The sequence below is a fragment of the Tyto alba genome, unplaced genomic scaffold, assembly GCF_018691265.1.
Source record: "Tyto alba isolate M040663 unplaced genomic scaffold, T.alba_DEE_v4.0 Super-Scaffold_44, whole genome shotgun sequence".
NCBI lineage: Eukaryota > Metazoa > Chordata > Aves > Strigiformes > Tytonidae > Tyto > Tyto alba.
Window position 1 is genome coordinate 1,730,152 of NW_024881320.1, and position 16,357 is coordinate 1,746,508.

Genomic DNA, 16,357 nt, shown 5'->3' on the forward strand with positions numbered 1-16,357 from the left:
ACTGCATTACGGGCGAGAGCAGCGGCGCCGGGCCACGCTGCACGCCAGCGCGGCCCCGGCTCGCCCACGCTGCGGAAGGGACTCGGTCCCTGCTCTCCGTGCCGGGAAGTTTCCATCCTGTTAAAAATTCCCAGCCCCGCAGCCCCGGGCACTGCTGCTCCGCTCACCCCGGGGAGCTGGGCTGCGTCGGAGCGGCTGCCTTTCACCCTAAAGACAGCAGGAACCATCCATCCCCTCTGCCACCCGGGATGGCCATTCGCCTGCCAGAAGAGCAGGAAAAAGCTCTGGACTCAGGATTAATCAGAATTTAGCCCCTTCTGTACTTTACCACCGGCACAGGGGCCCGGAGAATCCCCGTGCCATATCCATTGTAAAGAAAACCGATTTCCTTGTCTGCTATTTGCTTTTCACTGTTTATCTGCTTGCTAAATGCCCTGTTAACGGGGGCGGTAGCGGTGCAAATGTTACTGAGTCGCAGCAACAGGGCCGGGCTTGCTTGGCTGTAGGTGATTGCTGAGCCGGATGGATCCCAGACAGATCCTGGGATCTGTGGGAGTCTACCCTGGGCAGCTCTGGGTGCTGCTGGCGGGGGTCACAACTTCCCGTCTGCAGTCGCTGAGCGTTGACAGACCGTCAGAATTCCGAGCTCAGGTTGCCCCCCCCCCCCCCCCCCCACGAATGACACAGGACTCGGTGTGCCACGCTTGGTTTGTCCAAACAGCCGTGGCTCTGCTCCCCGCGACCACCGGTGACGGGCCCCCCGAGGCAGCAAGCCCCGTTGCCCAGTCTCACCGTTGCATCTCTTCTGCCCAGCAGCCTGCGCCGGGGCTCTGTCCCAGTTTTGAGGATGGGGTCCCCCTCCTTCGAAAGGGGTGCGGGAGGAGAAGGACCAAGCCAAGAGGCAGGAGACTCGGGCTGTGCTCACAGTCAGCCCGCACAGCTCGTACCAAGCTCTGCTGCTCTGCAACCCCGCCTGTCGTTTATTAATGACCGCGGGTCCCACGGTCTTGAACGGGTAATTAAGACAGGCTAATAAACAATCATAATGAAGGCATCACGGCCTCATAAAACACCATGTTGGAGCGCCATCGAGTATCAAGAGTGAATCGAATCACCAAGGGCAGAGAGCCCTCTCGCTCCCTGACCCCCAGCTGTGGCTGGGATGGGGTAGAGCCGTGCCTCTGCATGCCTGTGGATGCTGAACTGGGAAAAGTGCCACGTTCCCGAGGAGCCAGGGCACAGCACGGACATGTCACGCACGGCACCTTGCACATCTCTGGTGTCTGTGAAGCTTCTGACTTAAACCGACAGCATCTGCCAGCCAGGAGAGCCTGGGCTGCCTGGCAAAGCTTTGAACTCGGCCTCGGACAGGCAGGCGAGTTTCTCCTGCTTGTTTCTCACTTTTGCTATTGTGAAAATGATGTTGGAGACGTTGACCTGCCTCTTGACTGGCAGGGGACACCGGGAAGTGTTCAGTTTAGCAACTCAGTCAGGAAAACTACTCTGTCCAAGCTGAGCCAAAACAACTCTTTCAGGATTTTTCCCATCAAACAAGCCCCACTTCTTTTAAGAGCCAAGATGAGCTCGTGGATGCGGCCGAGGGGCGATGCTGAGGGAGCCCACAGCCCCCCGGTGAGCCTGACTCTAACGCACAGCACCGGCAGAGCGAAGCCCGGGGGAGCACGATGATCATTTCGATCCCCGTTAATGAACCGTGCTGGTTTTGTGCAATCTTCACTCCTGTCAATCTCTGCAATCCTCCAGGCTAACTGGCACGGGGCGGGCAGCGTCCACACGCCGAACGAGCCCCAGGAGGTTCATGCGGTCGGTGGTGCCGGCACTTCTGTGGGACCGTGTACCCAGTGAGGCTTAGTCCATTTGAGAGGGATTACGAGGGGTTTGCCTGGCTCCTTTCTCCCCAGGAGCAACGGTGCTATACAGGGGGTGGGAGCTGTTACTCATTTATTACCTTCCTTTGGGGAGAAATCAGCTGAAAAAAAGCACAGGGACAAGTTCTCTATAAGCCTTGCTGGTTCCTTGGAAAATTCTGCTTCTCCCTGGATTCAAGATGAGCAGGAGAGAATTGGCCCCTGTTTTCTGAAGTCTGAAGAGCTTAAATGAGAGCACATTGATCTATACTTAATGTGATTAAGTTACATCTCTGAGTATCATGCTAATTAAATTAAACTTCCCACTGCTGCCTCTGCGGCTTAAACAGGATAGTTGTTTTAAGACCACAATTCACTCCTCTGCATTTCATTGCATGGATATGCAGGTAGGATAAAAGCAATCTGCTAATCAAATAATCGTATGGTTTAGAGACAACTTCTAACTCAATGGAAATTCAAATTTAAATCTGATTTGAGCTAGATTTAAACTCCGCATTTTAAATCTGAAGTGGTTTGGAAAACTGTGAGCAGAATAAACAAAACCCTGGGGAAAATTTGTCCCTGGCGGGTCACAGAGCTGGGATCCCACTGGGAGCTGGGTGCTCGCAGGGCCCCAAAACACCAGGGCTGAGTCTGGGGAGCACAACTCCTTGCAGTGAAATACATTTCCCAAAGACACCTCTCCTTCCGCCCTCCTCCCGCCTCCAGCAGCCCTGAGAGCCTACAGTGGGTTTTCCAGCTTGCAGTTTCTAAAATTAAAAAAAAAAAAAAAAATTAAAAAAAAAATAATTGAGATTTCAAAGCTGTGTCCTCATTGACTTGACAGAGGCAGCCCTGACCCAGCGCCGGAGAAGAGGCCGCTGCGCTGGCCGGTGGGAGCGGAGGGGCGGCGGGCAGCGGCACGGGTGGGCGAGGGCACCCGAGGAGAAGGTGGGAGCTGGGGGAGCGGGATGGGAGCGAGGACCCCGGGGGGGATCTGTTGGGGATGGAGGCTGCTGGAACGGCTCCTGGGAGCGACTCTGAGCCCGGCTGCTGCGGCTGCCTCAGCAGGGAGCAGGGCCGGGGTGCAGGACGGTCTCCACACTCGGCACACCGAGCCGTTGCACGTAAACCACTCGGAGAAGAGAAGGGTCAGCTGCAGAGAAAGAGCTATTATTTTTTTTACAGTTGCTATGGCACCAGCTGTCTCTGTTCTGTCATTTATGCCCTTCAAATGGTCCTCGGCCGGGGGGATTAAACCTTGCTCCCCCCTCAGACAGATCACAGCGGCGAAGGGGATTTCTCACCTTCATCCCTAAACGAGGGACAACCGCAGCCCCTCGGCCAGCCCCCGCAGTTGGGTACAGCCCTGTCTTTAATTTCCCACACCCGCTTTGTAAGGACCGCAACTGAAACTCATGGCTTTGCAAGGTCCCAGGAGTGACACAAATCCCGTATCAGCCCACAGGAGATTAATTGTCCCTCACTCGTGTGCCGGGCCTTGGCTCGGAGGAGAGCCGCACCGGCAAAGCCTGGCGGGGCCAGGGGCAGGTGGGTTTGCAGAGGGGGGGCTCTGCCCGGCTGCTTTGGGACCCCCCCCAACCTCCACTCGCGCCCCACCCAGTGCAGGGACCAGCGCGTGGGATCACCCTGACACCCTCCAACCTAACCCCTTCGCTCGGAGCAAAGCATGTGTAGAAAGCTGTTGCCAGTCACCCCCTGAGCAGAAAATGGATGCGTTTTCAAACGAGAGGTGTTAAAAGGGACGATAATTTCCTGTTCCACAAGCAGAGAGGGAGAAGCCGTGGCGAAAACAGCCCACCCTGCACGGGGACTGACAGCAGGAGGGTGGCAGGAGTGGAGCCACCACCCATCACTGCCCACTGGGAGGGGGCAGCTCGGGGCTGGGCACCCCAGTTTGGCCACCCATTCCCAGGGCTCTGGAGCTCACGCTGTGCAGGCGAGGAGCCGGCGGGGTGATGTCCCCTGCAGTGTCCCTGTCCCCTGCAGTGTCCCTGTCCCGGGGTGGCTGTGCCACCGCAGCTGGACTAAACCCACCGAGGCACAGCCTGTCCTGCCCGCCTCGCCGCAGCCACCCAAAGCATCAGCCCCCCTGAGCTGCTCTGGTCCCACAGCCCCAGCAGCCAGGGCCAGGCACACTATACAAAAAAAAAAAAAAAAAAAATATGTTTTTAACTGGATATTTCTAACAAGTCTCCATGCGTGTGCCTGAAGGATTAACAGTGTCCAGAGGTTTCCCATGCTGGGCAGACACCAGGCAGCTGCATCACGTCGTCACAGCAACCCACTACCCCTGGCCCTATGAACCGCAGTTCCCGGTTTGATCTCTTCTGTAGTTTCTTTTAATTACAGATGAGGGTGTCTGCAAAACCCGGGGCTGGAGCACCCTGGAGCCCTGGGAGCAGCTGGTGGCCCCTGGGCAAGGGCTGGCTCGGCACCGGCCCCGGTGCCACAGCTGGAAACAAGACACAGGGACCTGCCCGGGCTGTAAGCCCGCAATGAAATTTGCTGTTAAACTGTCAAACAAGCGAGCAGTGGCTTTTGCTACACTGCCCTGATCGCATCTGAGCTGCGAAAGCAATTTCCCTTTCCAGTGGCTCGTTTGCAACAAACTCATCCCCACTCTGTGCCACAGAAAAGGACCCAGCGAGTCCCCGAGGAGAGCTGGGTGCGAGCGGTGCCGGCTCCCGGCAGCCCGCAGAGATGCTCCAAGCTCATGAGGCTCCGGCAGGCTCACGGCCAGCGCTGGTAGAGTTTGTGCCCTACACTTCCCTCCCGGCCATTTCCAGGCCCCGCTCGCCCCACAGAGCTTCCCCTGCAAGAACGAGCGGTCGTCTGCCCTCGGTGGGTCTGGCATCATCATCGGCAGAGCGGCAATTGCAGAATGCACCAAGGAGAAAGAGATCCCTATTTCTCAGGAGGAAGGAGCACCACTTCTCTGTGCAAATAGGGTTCTGTGTCACCAACCCCGACCCCAAAGAGCACCCACCCGGGAGTAGAGGGGACAGAAAAGCGTGCGGTGAGGCTGGTCCCCACGCCTCAGCCCTCTGCTCGGAAAACTGCTCTCCCCCCTCCTGCCTTTGATCAGAGGATGGGTTTCTCCACCGGCTGCTCTCCGTGCCGTGGGTTTCCAGCGGGAGGTGGGGAAGCGCAGTCAGCCTGACCCTCCCCTCCTCAGATCTGTCAGCAGCGGCAGAAAAATCCTGCCCGTCCCCAAGTTACTCAGCCTGAATCCGGCAGGATTTGCCAGGGCGACAGGATGGCAGAGCAGCCCTGCTTGGCACCCACTTCCAGCCCCCGCCGGCACGGTACGGCCCCCCACCCTGGTCCCACGGCTGGTCCCACACCCCCGGGGCCCCAAAGCCACCCCAGGGACAAGTGGAGCAAAAAAATGGATTTCCTCCTCTCGGTCATCGGATTCGCTGTCGATCTGGGCAACGTCTGGCGGTTCCCCTACATCTGCTACCAAAACGGAGGGGGTAAGGACACCACTAGGATTATTTAAGTCTCCTTTTGGAGAAAAGAAATCTGTTTTTCATCTTTCCAATGCTGAGAAACCCGCTGTTTCTTTTCTTTCTTTGTCTCTATCTGCTCCTCTCTGGATAGGGTGGTTTAGAGACCGACCCAACTTCTCCTGACATTTGTCTCTTTTGTGTCTTTCTTGATTCAAAATCCTCCTCCATTCACTCCTTCCCCGGTGTGGTTAGAGGTGTGTTAGAGCTCTGGGATCACAAAGAGAAAACTAGCATGGTCCAAACTTCATAAAGAGATTAAGAATCTACAAATTTGGAGTGGGAGGTTCATACCCTTTATGATCTTGTGACGGTGAAAGCAACCCTTTCTGATGGCTTGTGTTTTAAAATAATCCTTGCAAGCATCCCAGCCGCTGCGCCGCGCAGGGCTTGAGGTGTTCAGTCCTGCGAGTGATCAACAGAAAGTTAAGATACAAAAGCTCCATGAAGGAAAAAACCTTGAGTAAATGACAACTAAACAAATTGCTTTAAATAAGAGCGGAGTAGAAAAACCCCTTGCGTGGGAATTAAAAATGAGGAACGAAGATTTTGTGCTGTTCGCAAAAGCACAGTGGATTTAATTGCCAAAGTCGGCATTCGGGTAACGTCCTCTGCTGCTTTGGAAAATTAGAAGGAGATAATTAGTACCGTACTCAGGGCTAAAATGCGGATCCCAGGTGCCCAGACAGGAGCACAGTTATTTGTGATTTACTCCAGTGGGACTCGGAGCAAACTTTAGCCACTCTTCACTGCTGTGGCTCAGGCAGGTGCTGCTTTCCTCGCCCCGCCACGCAGACGGGAGGGTGAGGAGTTCAAAAAGCGGCTCCTGGGAAGGACAAGCAGGGCCCACGCAGAGCCGGAGCGCGGCTGCGGGCCGGCGGTGGGCTCACCCGTCAGCGGGAGACGTTCTGAGAAGAGAAACCCTTGAGGGCTGTTAAAGAGGAGCAGGGCACCTCTGGGCCAGCAGCACCCCCAGGCAAACGGGGGGGGCTGGGGGTGCTGCACCATACGTGGAGGGCTCTCGGAGAGAGGAGCCGTGGGGGTTAAATTAACTAGTCCCAGCAGAGCTCTTCTGACGAGCGCAGAGAGCAGCTCCAGTTCCAAAACCTCCATGGGGTACAAGTGTAGCCCTGGTGAAGATGACATCGTTATGAATAATGCAGATTACAGCGTTAATTATTTGTGTCTTGGGGTGACTGTGCATACTCAGTGGGATTTTCTCCAAAACTTATCTAGACCTGAGAGGTGCTTGGTGCCCCATCCCCTGCACAAGACATATATTACATGCATACAGACATACGTTGACAGTACGATAGGTGGTTTCTGTTGGACCATCCCACCAAACGATCCGTCCCCGGCGAAGGCTGGGATGCCTTCACCCACAGCAGCCCGGGAACCCGGGGCACCGAGCGTGGCCCTCACACCTCCAAACAGATCATTTGCAAAGCATCTTTACAAACCCGCGTCCAAACGCAGCATCCCCGCCGCTGGGTGACACGTCCCTGCGGCGCCAGGCGGTTCGGGGGTGGCAGCCCCCACCCCCCCACCCCCCCCCACCTGCCCACCCTCGGTGGGTCACCCCCCACTCTGCCCCTCGCCCCGCAGGAGCCTTCCTCATCCCGTACGCGCTGATGGCTCTGTTCGGAGGGGTGCCCCTCTTCTACATGGAGCTGGCCCTGGGGCAGTTCCACAGGACGGGCGCCATCCCCATCTGGAAGCGCATCTGCCCCATCTTTAAAGGTGAGAGACCCCCAGCCCCGGGCCACCGCCGCGCGCTCGGGGCTCAGGGGACAGGGCTGGCTCAGCGGGGGCTGCTGCCTCTGCCCCCCCCTTCTTTCCCCAGGCATCGGCTTTGCCATCTGCATCATTGGCCTGTACGTCTCCTTCTACTACAACACCATCATCGCCTGGGCTCTCTACTACTTCTACTCATCCTTTTCGGGCACCCTGCCCTGGGCGAGCTGCGACAACCCCTGGAACACGCCCGACTGCACCAACTACTTCGGGAGGAGCAACGTGACCTGGACCAACTTCTCCAGGTCCCCCGCTGAAGAGTTTTATACGTAAGTGAGCGTGCGTGGGTGACGCGTTTAAGCTGGGGCGCGACCCCCGCGGGGAGCAGGACCGGGGTGCCCGGGAGCAGGATCTCGCGTGGGGATGCTCTTGGGGAGCTGGTGCTCCCTGTTCTCGGCGAGCTGGGGGAGAGGCCAGCATGGGTCTGCCTGGCCAGGGCTGAGCCTGAGACACCCTCCCCGCCCGCAGGAGGAAGGTCCTGGAGATCCAGAAATCCAGGGGTCTGTACGATGTAGGGGGGATCCACTGGCAGCTGCTCCTCTGCCTCTTCCTCATCTTCACCATCGTCTACTTCAGCCTGTGGAAAGGAGTGAAAACCTCTGGGAAGGTAAGAAAGAGATTTCCAGCATCAGCCCTGCCCGGGTACGGATGTGCCGGAGCCCTGGGCACGTGGGGGCTTGCAGCCTGGCATGCAGCATCCCCTCTGTGGCCAGGGGGCCGAGCCCTGGTGAGGTCTTGCACCTCACCACATGCTTAAACATGGGGTGTTGCCTCCTCCCCGCACCCCTACGCCCGACACGGGTGGGTCGGGTGCTCAGTGGAGCAGCTCTGCCGGTGCCAGAGGGGCTGAGGGTTGCTTCTCTCCAGGTGGTGTGGGTGACGGCCACGCTGCCCTACGTCGTCCTGCTTGTGCTGCTGGTCCGGGGGGTCACCCTGCCCGGCGCCTGGAGGGGGGTGGTCTTCTACCTGTGCCCAGACTGGGGCAAGCTCCTGAGCACCGCGGTGAGTGTGCAGCGGGATGTGCCGACCCGGCTGCCCCCTGCCCCGGGGGTGGCAGCACCCAGACCCCCTCCCCAGGACACACACCCACCCCTGCCTGAGGGTCTGGCCCCCGCTGGTCAACGGGGGCCCTTGTTCCTACAGAAACAAGACGCCCTGGACAGGCTCTTGGAAATGTAAATCTATAATTAAATCACCCATCTCATTGCCGCTGGGTTTTGTTTGTGCCGTGTTCTCGCCCTGGCCTGACAATAGGCTTCCTGTGGGTAATTACCAGGCAGAATTCTCATTAGAGGTAATCAGGGCCTCACTGCTGGCACTGAACCTGCCCAGGCAGGAGTGGGCATGGGGGGTCTCAGGGCTCCCCTCGACTTTGTCCCCGCTCCGGGCACAGGGGAGCACAGATGCTGTTGCTTAATTCTGCTGCTGCGGGTCCCCAGGGCGGAAACGAGCTCCCTCTGTCCTCCGGCAGCTCCCGGGATGTCTCCCGGGGGGCTGGGGCAGGCAAATGAGGAGATTTGGCAGCATGTGTCAACACAGACCCCATCCCTGGGCCATGGGGTGGGCATGCCATGGGGCACCTCCCTGTCCCAGCCCCCGGGGACCCCCTGCCCTGCCCATCCTCCAGCCTGCCTGTTGCTTCCCCCGCCAGGTTTGGGTTGATGCTGCAGCACAGATTTTCTTCTCCTTGGGCCCCGGATTCGGCGTCCTCCTTGCTCTGGCCAGTTACAACCATTTCCACAACAACTGCTACCGGTGAGCTCCCGCAGCCGGGAGGGTCCCTGGGGACACGGGGGCTGCGCCGGGCACGGGCTGCATCCCGACGGCTCCTGCGCCTGTGGGCTGAGCATCCTTCCCCCTTTCACTGATGGTTTCGGTGTGTGGAGCCAGGGGAGGGAACTGGTGGGAGTCCAAGCAACCAGTGCAGCCGAGCCGGGGTGAGCGCTGAACTGGAGAGGGGGGGTTCTACCGCAGGACACATCTCCCTGCTTTCTGCTTTCCAGGGACGCGCTCGTCACCAGCGCGGTGAACTGCCTCACCAGCTTCCTCTCGGGCTTCGTCATCTTCACCGTGCTGGGCTACATGGCCGAGATGAGGGACGTGGAGGTGGAGGATGTCGCGAGAGATAAAGGTTTGCCCCTCACACCCCCGGCAGAGCAACTGCCCCGTCCTGGCCCTGCCGTGCCCAGCTCTCTGTGCCCACCATGGCTGGGGGGGGGGGCCGGGGTGATGGCCAGGGTGCGGGGGCTTGTGCCCAGGAGCGGAGGGCAACGAGGTGTCTGATCCCTGTATCTCAGCCGGGGCCGGGCACGGCCACTCTGGCTTTGGGGCATCTTCCCCACACACGTTCCCACTGGCACCGGCACCCCGGGCTGTGCCAGAGACGCCAGGGCACGGCAAACCAGACCAGTGTCCCCTCCTAGGGCCGAGCCTCCTTTTTATCACCTACCCCGAAGCGATCGCCAACATGGTGGGATCCACCTTCTTCGCCATCCTGTTCTTCCTGATGATGATAACGCTGGGGCTGGACAGCACGGTAGGGAACTCCATCGAGCGCAACAGACTGGGGGTGGCTGTGTCCCCCCCGGGGGGAGCGGGGTGACAAGGGCAGCTGCAGCCTGGGGAAGGAGGGGGGCTGGCCCGAGCCCTCCGAGCACGGGGATGGAAGGAGCTTTGTGCCATCACATCACCTCCAGTGGGTCTGAGCTGCCCTCCCCCCAAACACCATCAGAGGGGACGGTCACCGCGGCGGGAGGGGACAGGATGGGATACCCCCACTCTGCTTGTGGGCAGAGGGGGCTTAAGGGGGAGCAGGTTTTCTCCGAGAAAGTGCCACGACTCATTTCTCTGCCTCACGCCGGCGTTTCCTTTGCAGTTTGGGGGCTTGGAGGCCGTGATCACGGCCGTGATGGACGAGTACCCCCAGGTCCTGGCCGGGCGACGGGAGCTCTTCGTCCTCGGCCTCATCACAGTCTGTTTCCTGGGCTCCCTGAGCACCCTCACCTACGTGAGTACCACCGGGCACCGCTCTGCTCCCGTCCCCCCCCATACACCTACTCGTTTCTCCAACTCCTGGTGCAGGATTTTGCCCAAGACCTGCCCTGCATCCCCGCGGGGTCCGCAGCCGCCCTCCCCTCCCTTGTGCTGTTCCAGGGGGGGGCCTACGTGGTGAAGCTGCTGGAGGAGTTCGGTGCTGGCTGCTCCATCCTGGCAGTGGTGCTCCTGGAGACGATAGCTGTCTCCTGGTTTTACGGTAAGGACCAGCCTCTGTTATGAAAAAACATCCTGCAGGCCCCTACACGGGTGCTCAGCCTCATGCACGTGTGTAAATGCCAGGGGTTTGGGGGAAGATGCTCGTGCGTGACTGGGATGGGGCACGGAGGGAGTCGTGTCCGTGTCCCTGTACCCACATCCTCCGTGGGTCTCTGGGGCTGTGACGGCTCTCTCCTCCGGCAGGGATACAGAGGTTCTCCCATGACCTGAAAGCCATGCTGGGCTTCCCCCCAGGGCTGTTCTGGAAGGTGTGCTGGGTCGCCATCAGCCCTGCCTTGTTAGCGGTGAGTCTAGACCCAAATTAAAGACCGGGTCACCAGTCCTTCTCAGGAGCTGCTCTTCCCTCCCCGGGTGCCGCTGCTGCCCAGCGCTGCCGATTCCGCCCCCCTCGCTTCTGTGGGGTGAACAAGGTGGGCCAGGGGCCCGGCCGGGGCTGTAGGATCTCACGCCAGCCCTCCTCGCCAGCTCCCCGCGCTGCTGCTCCAGCCACGGGCAACAACCACCTGCCCACAGCCCCCAGGCCAGCGGGTTTCACCAAAAAAGGGAGCTGGAAGTACATTTTCCAGCCTCTTCTGCAACCCCAGGGCAAGAGCTGGGTGCTGACACGGGTGCAAGCGCAGGCTGGTTTCATCCTCCTGGTCTGTGGCACGGCCAGCCACGGTGCCCAGCACGTCTCTGACAGCGCTGTGCACCAGGCTGGATCCGTCCCCTTTGAAATGCCAGCTCCCCCAGCACTTCAAAGGCTGCTGTCTGCGAGAGGCAGAGGGGTCTAATCTCACCAGATCTGCAGAAGAGGCCTTGTGAGGATTAATTACGGCTCTAAGCGCTTCGCGCAGGTTATTAAGAGAGAAGGATTATAATCAAAGCAGACAGCAAATGATTCCATTTCAGCACGGGGACGTGCAGCCGTCGCCGGCCACCGTCTCGGTGGGGTGTGTTAGATGAAGACCTCTCAGCCCACACCTGGGGAGGGGTGGCAGCCTGGGAAATGTCACCACGACGTCCACGCTGGCCTCTCGCAGTTAGGAGAGCAGCAGTGGCAGCGGGACGTGGACCGTGTCGACCCCCAGGGCTGAGCCTTGCAGGGGCTGGGGAGATGCTGCAGCTGATCTGCTCTCTGTGGGGAGCCGGAGATGCCCGGCCGCCCTGAATAGAGCTTTTCTAGCCACCCATGTTTTGTGGCTGTGGGTTTTGAGGGCTGTACAGCCCTGCTACAGCCCGGTGCTGCTTGTGACAGGCAGTGGGGCACATCCTGCCATGGCCTGGCCCATGAGCATCCTTCCCTAACGACCTGTGCTTCGTTTGGTACAGTTCATAGTCATCAGCTCCCTCCTGGACCAGCCGCCCCTGACGCTCTTCGACTACCAGTACCCCGAGTGGAGCATCACTGCGGGGTATCTCATCGGAGCATCATCCTTCATCTGCATCCCCTTCTACATGGTGTACAAGCTTGTCTGGACGCCCGGGTCCCTCAAGCAGGTGAGGAGTGGGGTGGGAGATCCAGCAGCTGGGGGTGGGCAGGGACCCCCACTCAGGCTGACACCTCCTCAGCATCTTTGTACACGTGGCCATGAAATCCTGCCTGGCTTGCTGCTTGGAAAAGGGCTCAGAGGTGCGTGGCTCAACCCCCTGATAATTTTAAAATCGTACTTCTGAAGCTGTGATTTTGGCCGGGTGGGGAGGCAGCGGGGCTATATCAGCACGGCCTTGGGGGCAGGAGACTGTCCCCTGCTGTCACCCCTCCTCTCAGCCCGTTTTTGGGACACCTCCTGCCCGCTGCGCTCCCCGCCCTGCAATGAGCAGGATCCTGGTGGGGACGGCTCCGGCGCATCGGGGCAGGCAGCCCTGCTCGTGGCAGCGGGGAAACCCATCGCCTTCATTTTACCTCTGTCTATTTGCACCCTCCAGCGCCTCGCCGTCTGCATCCGGCCAGAGAAAACAACACGAGACCCCCAAGCAGAGGCGGTGTGCATGGCACCGGCCCTGTAGCCCTGCGGCACATCCAGGGGATGCTTCCTGCTCCTCTCCCCGACAGAGCAACCGGGCAGGGAGAGGAGGAGCCGCCGTCACCTTCCTCACAGCGAACGGCCCCTCTTGTCCCCCCCGGCGGCTGCACATCTTGGCAGAAGCGGCACAGCCAGCACGTCCTGGCAGAGCGGAGCCCGTTCTCACCGCGCGGCAGGAAAACCTCTGATCCGGAGCAGGGAGAACGGGACCCGCTGCTGAGTCCCGTGGGCTGGAAACGAAAGGGCCAAACTCCTCCGTTTTGGAGGGGACCCCCCCCCCCACTCCCGGCGAAGGCGGAGGCGCAGCGGTGAGTGCTGCTGCCGGGGGGGGGTTGCTGGCCGACGGTCCAAGGAGTGAACGCGCCTTGCTCAGAGATGTTTGCGACCTCGCTGTGCAAAGCCGTGCATGCCTTTAGCCATGCCGTGAGTGACGTGGAAAATAAAGCCAGTATCAATCATTAGGAGAAAAAAAGGGAGAGGGGCCCAGAGCAGCGGGGCGGGGGGGCTGCCACTGTCCTCACGCACAAATACCTCGCTCTGTTGCAAAGAGCAAAAGTCCCGCAGAAAAAGTGTGGGGCCTCTTGGGTTGCTCCCGGGCGGGTCGGCCCCTCCTGCCCCCCTCCATCCCAGCTCTGCCCCCCCAGCGCCGCAGCAGCTCTGCTCAGCCGGGAGGATCGGCTGCGAGAGACGTGGCGGCCTCCGGCATGTGGAGAAGAAAAGGCCTTCATATATCTGATTTTAAAAAAACAAACGCTGGGGTCGGGGAGAAGCAGCCCTGGCGCTGGTGTGGACCAGCCACCTGCGGGCTGCAGCGGCTTCCTGGGAATGTCGCATCGGTGCCACCGCCGCCCGCCCGCCGGGCTTGGGCCACCGAACCTTCCAGCACCGGGACCCCTCACCGTCCCCTCAGGGCGCTGCAGAGCAGAAGAGGGGAGAGCAGCCAGGAGCTGGGGGGGCAAAGGGCTTGGGGGGGGTGGGTACATGGGGCTGGGGGGACACGTGGGGGCACACGGGGCTGGGGGACACAAAGGGCGGGGGGGTACATGGGAGCTGGGGGGAAGCACACAGGGTTGGGGGGGGACACATGGGGATGTGGGGGGGACATGGGAGCTGGGGGGGGCACATGGGGCGGGGAGGAAGCACACGGGGCTGGGGGAGCACATGGAGCTGGGGGGACACATGGAGTTGGGGAGGGACATGGGAGCTGGGGGGGCACATGGGGCTGGGGGGCACGAAGGGCTGGAGGGGCACATGGAGCGGGGGGAAGGACACAGGGTTGGGGGGACACATGAGGCTGTGGGGGGGACATGGGGGCGGGGTGGAAGCACACGGGGCTGGGGGACACATGGAGCTGGGGAGGGACATGGGAGCTGGGGGGGCACATGGGGCTGGGGGGCACGAAGGGCTGGAGGGGCACATGGAGCGGGGGGAGGGACACAGGGTTGGGGGGACACATGAGGCTGTGGGGGGGACATGGGGGCGGGGTGGAAGCACATGGGGCTGGGGGACACAGGGAGCTGGGGAGGGACATGGGAACTGGGGGGGGCACATGGGGCTTTGGGGCGGGGACGGACATGGGAGCTGAAAGGAAGCATATGGAGCTGGGGGGGGGGGACACACGGGGCTGGAGGAGCACATGGGGCTGGGGGGGGGAAGCACACACGGTTGGGGGGCACACGGGGTTGTGGGGCACGCATGGGGCTAGGGGGGTACACAGGGCGGTGGCGGGGGAGCACACAGGACTGGGGGGGCACATGGGGCTGGGGAGGACATGGGAGATAGGGGGGGCACAGGGGGGTGCAGGCTGCCCCCGGGCGAGCCCCCCGCCCTTCCCCGCGGGCGCAGCACAGCCCCGGCCCCCCCCCCCCCGGCAGTTTGGTCCCGGCGGGGCGGGCGGGCCCGGGGCGGGGCGGCAGGAAGAGGAAGGGCCGGGCCGGGCCCACAAAGGCCGCGGGGGGGGGGTCGGGGGGGGGGTGTTGGTGGGGAGCGGCCATGTCGCTGGCGACCGTGCGGGGCTGGGCACTGGCCGCGCTGGCCCTGCTGGCCCCGGGCCCGGCCGAGCGCAGCCGGCCCTACGCCGTGCTGCAGAAACAGAACCTGGGTAAGGAGCTGGTTCCGAGCGCGGCACCTTTCTGCTTGCTTTTTGTTATTTTTATATAAAGCTAATTTAGGGGGGGGGGGGGATGGCTTGGGGGGGGGGCGGGATGCGTATTTAAATCCTAACCTGTCGCCCTCCCGCAGTGCTGCTGGGCAGCATCCTCAGCGCCCTGCTGCTCACCATCATCCTCATGGCCGTCTGCGTCTACAAGCCCGTCCGGCGGCGGTAGCGGAGCGGGACGCGGCGGCGATGGGGGATGCCCCGCTGATTCGGGGACCCCCTTTCGCCCGCCCAGCAGCGCGAGGTTCCGCCGGGCCGTCGCTTCCCGCCACAGCGTGGGCCGGGTGTTGGCAATCACGCCCCCCCGCTCCTCGGCAGGATCCGCATCCTCCTCCCCAAACGCAGCGGTTCGGCGAGGCTGCTCCGACCCGATGGGCTTCCAGAGCATCCCGGGAGGGGTGTGGGGGTGCGCACCCAGAGCCTCGGGCGGGCTGCGGGGGACACAACCAGCCAGGACAACCCCTCCGACCCGCGCCCTGGAACCTCCACGCCCCCACGAGAACCCGGGCAGCTCCTGGAGAAAATCGCCGCCTGATGAGCAGCCCCACGCGCTCCCTTACCCCACGTCTAGTCTTGATTTCTGATGACTTCGGTTCCTTGAATGCCGAGTCTTGAGGGTTTGTAGCTCAGCCTTCAAAAATAGCCCGAAGGCGAAAGCTCAGCAGCCTGCTGTGGCTGTGGGGGTCTGGTGTGTGCTTTCCTCTGAGAAAAACACGAGCAGATCCTGGTGTAGCTGTTCAGGGACAGGCTTGTCCTTCCTGTTGTTATTTACTTCAACTCTTCGCTAAATAGCCACCGCCAGCCTCGCACCAAAACAGCCCCACTGAACCTGTACGAACTGGGGTGCCCAGGGGGGTTCCCGCCTTGTGCGACCGCTCCCCCTCAGTTCCCCATCCCCCTGGGAAATGGGAACCCCCCCAGAAGGCTGCGAGCCAGCCGAGCTCAGGCACTCTGGAAGCTCTGCATGTTGGAGCTCCAGCCACCCCAGTTCTCCGCATTTCCAGTAATACATTCAAGTGTTTACACTGAAACCACACTTGCGTTTGAATGCTGCTATTTTGTTTTGCACTGGAGTAGTAACTGGATTTTGCTTATTAAGTATTACTTTGGTATTTAACATAGGGGTGTTTGGGCTAGTAATTTATTTAGTGTTTTGAAACTTAACTTCCAGAACAATTGTGTTGACCTGTTCTCTAAAACCTTGTGCTGCACCTGGCCTGTTGTCTGTTCAGTTTGCTTTAAAAGACACTGAGCACTCCTTGAAAAGGGAGGTTGTGTTTGCTGCTGCTCCAGTAGTAGGAAGCTGGCCTAGAATGGATCTAGTTACTAATCTAAGGGAAACGTGAGGGAGGAAGCAAGGTACCACTGTTCTACTGCTTTCTGATCCTTTTCTGGTTTTGATCACAGTCCTGGATCACTGTTTTTTTCACAGCTGGGGTAAAGCTTGGCCTGGAGCTGTATGCTGCTCCCGGGGGGGTGGATGGGGTAGCTGGCAGCCACAGCTCCAGGTTCCCCAGAGCTGCATCCGTGTTTGTGTTCATTCTTTGCTCCCTGCTATGTCTCTCTGTACAAATAAAAAGCTAAGTAAACAATCTGGGAGTCCTTGGGCTCATTCATGGCTGGTGTTTGTTATGAACCAGGCTGTAGCTGTATGAAGGGGAGGCAGTCCCCTCTCCCACCTCTGATAATTTTCGTTTTTACCCTGTTTTCAAGGGCGAGGGAACA

The 16,357-nt window shown here is 60.4% G+C and overlaps 2 protein-coding genes across 3 annotated transcripts; both read left to right on the top strand.

Moving 5' to 3' along the window:
• Nucleotides 1–5,229: 5,229 nt before the first annotated feature.
• LOC116962086 (sodium-dependent serotonin transporter-like) lies at nt 5,230–12,479 on the top strand. Of its 2 annotated transcripts, XM_042805681.1 has the most exons (11): nt 5,230–5,368; nt 7,007–7,141; nt 7,245–7,464; nt 7,664–7,802; nt 8,063–8,197; nt 8,847–8,950; nt 9,199–9,326; nt 9,619–9,731; nt 10,071–10,202; nt 10,349–10,448; nt 10,652–11,862. In XM_042805681.1, the coding sequence occupies exons 1-11, from the start codon at nt 5,281–5,283 to the stop codon at nt 10,771–10,773; spliced, it is 1,416 nt and encodes a 471-aa protein (XP_042661615.1). In that variant the 5' UTR covers nt 5,230–5,280; the 3' UTR covers nt 10,774–11,862. The 2 variants fall into 2 exon arrangements, with proteins under 2 accessions (XP_042661615.1, XP_042661616.1); XM_042805682.1 differs by lacking the exons at nt 5,230–5,368; nt 7,007–7,141; nt 7,245–7,464; nt 7,664–7,802 and having other exon boundaries at nt 7,952–8,197; nt 10,652–10,752; nt 11,780–12,479.
• A 1,965-nt stretch (nt 12,480–14,444) lies between these two features.
• On the top strand, nt 14,445–16,224 carry CUNH12orf76 (chromosome unknown C12orf76 homolog). Its single transcript, XM_042805286.1, has 2 exons — nt 14,445–14,575; nt 14,716–16,224. The coding sequence occupies exons 1-2, from the start codon at nt 14,467–14,469 to the stop codon at nt 14,799–14,801; spliced, it is 195 nt and encodes a 64-aa protein (XP_042661220.1). The 5' UTR covers nt 14,445–14,466; the 3' UTR covers nt 14,802–16,224.
• The last annotated feature ends 133 nt before the right edge of the window (nt 16,225–16,357 follow it).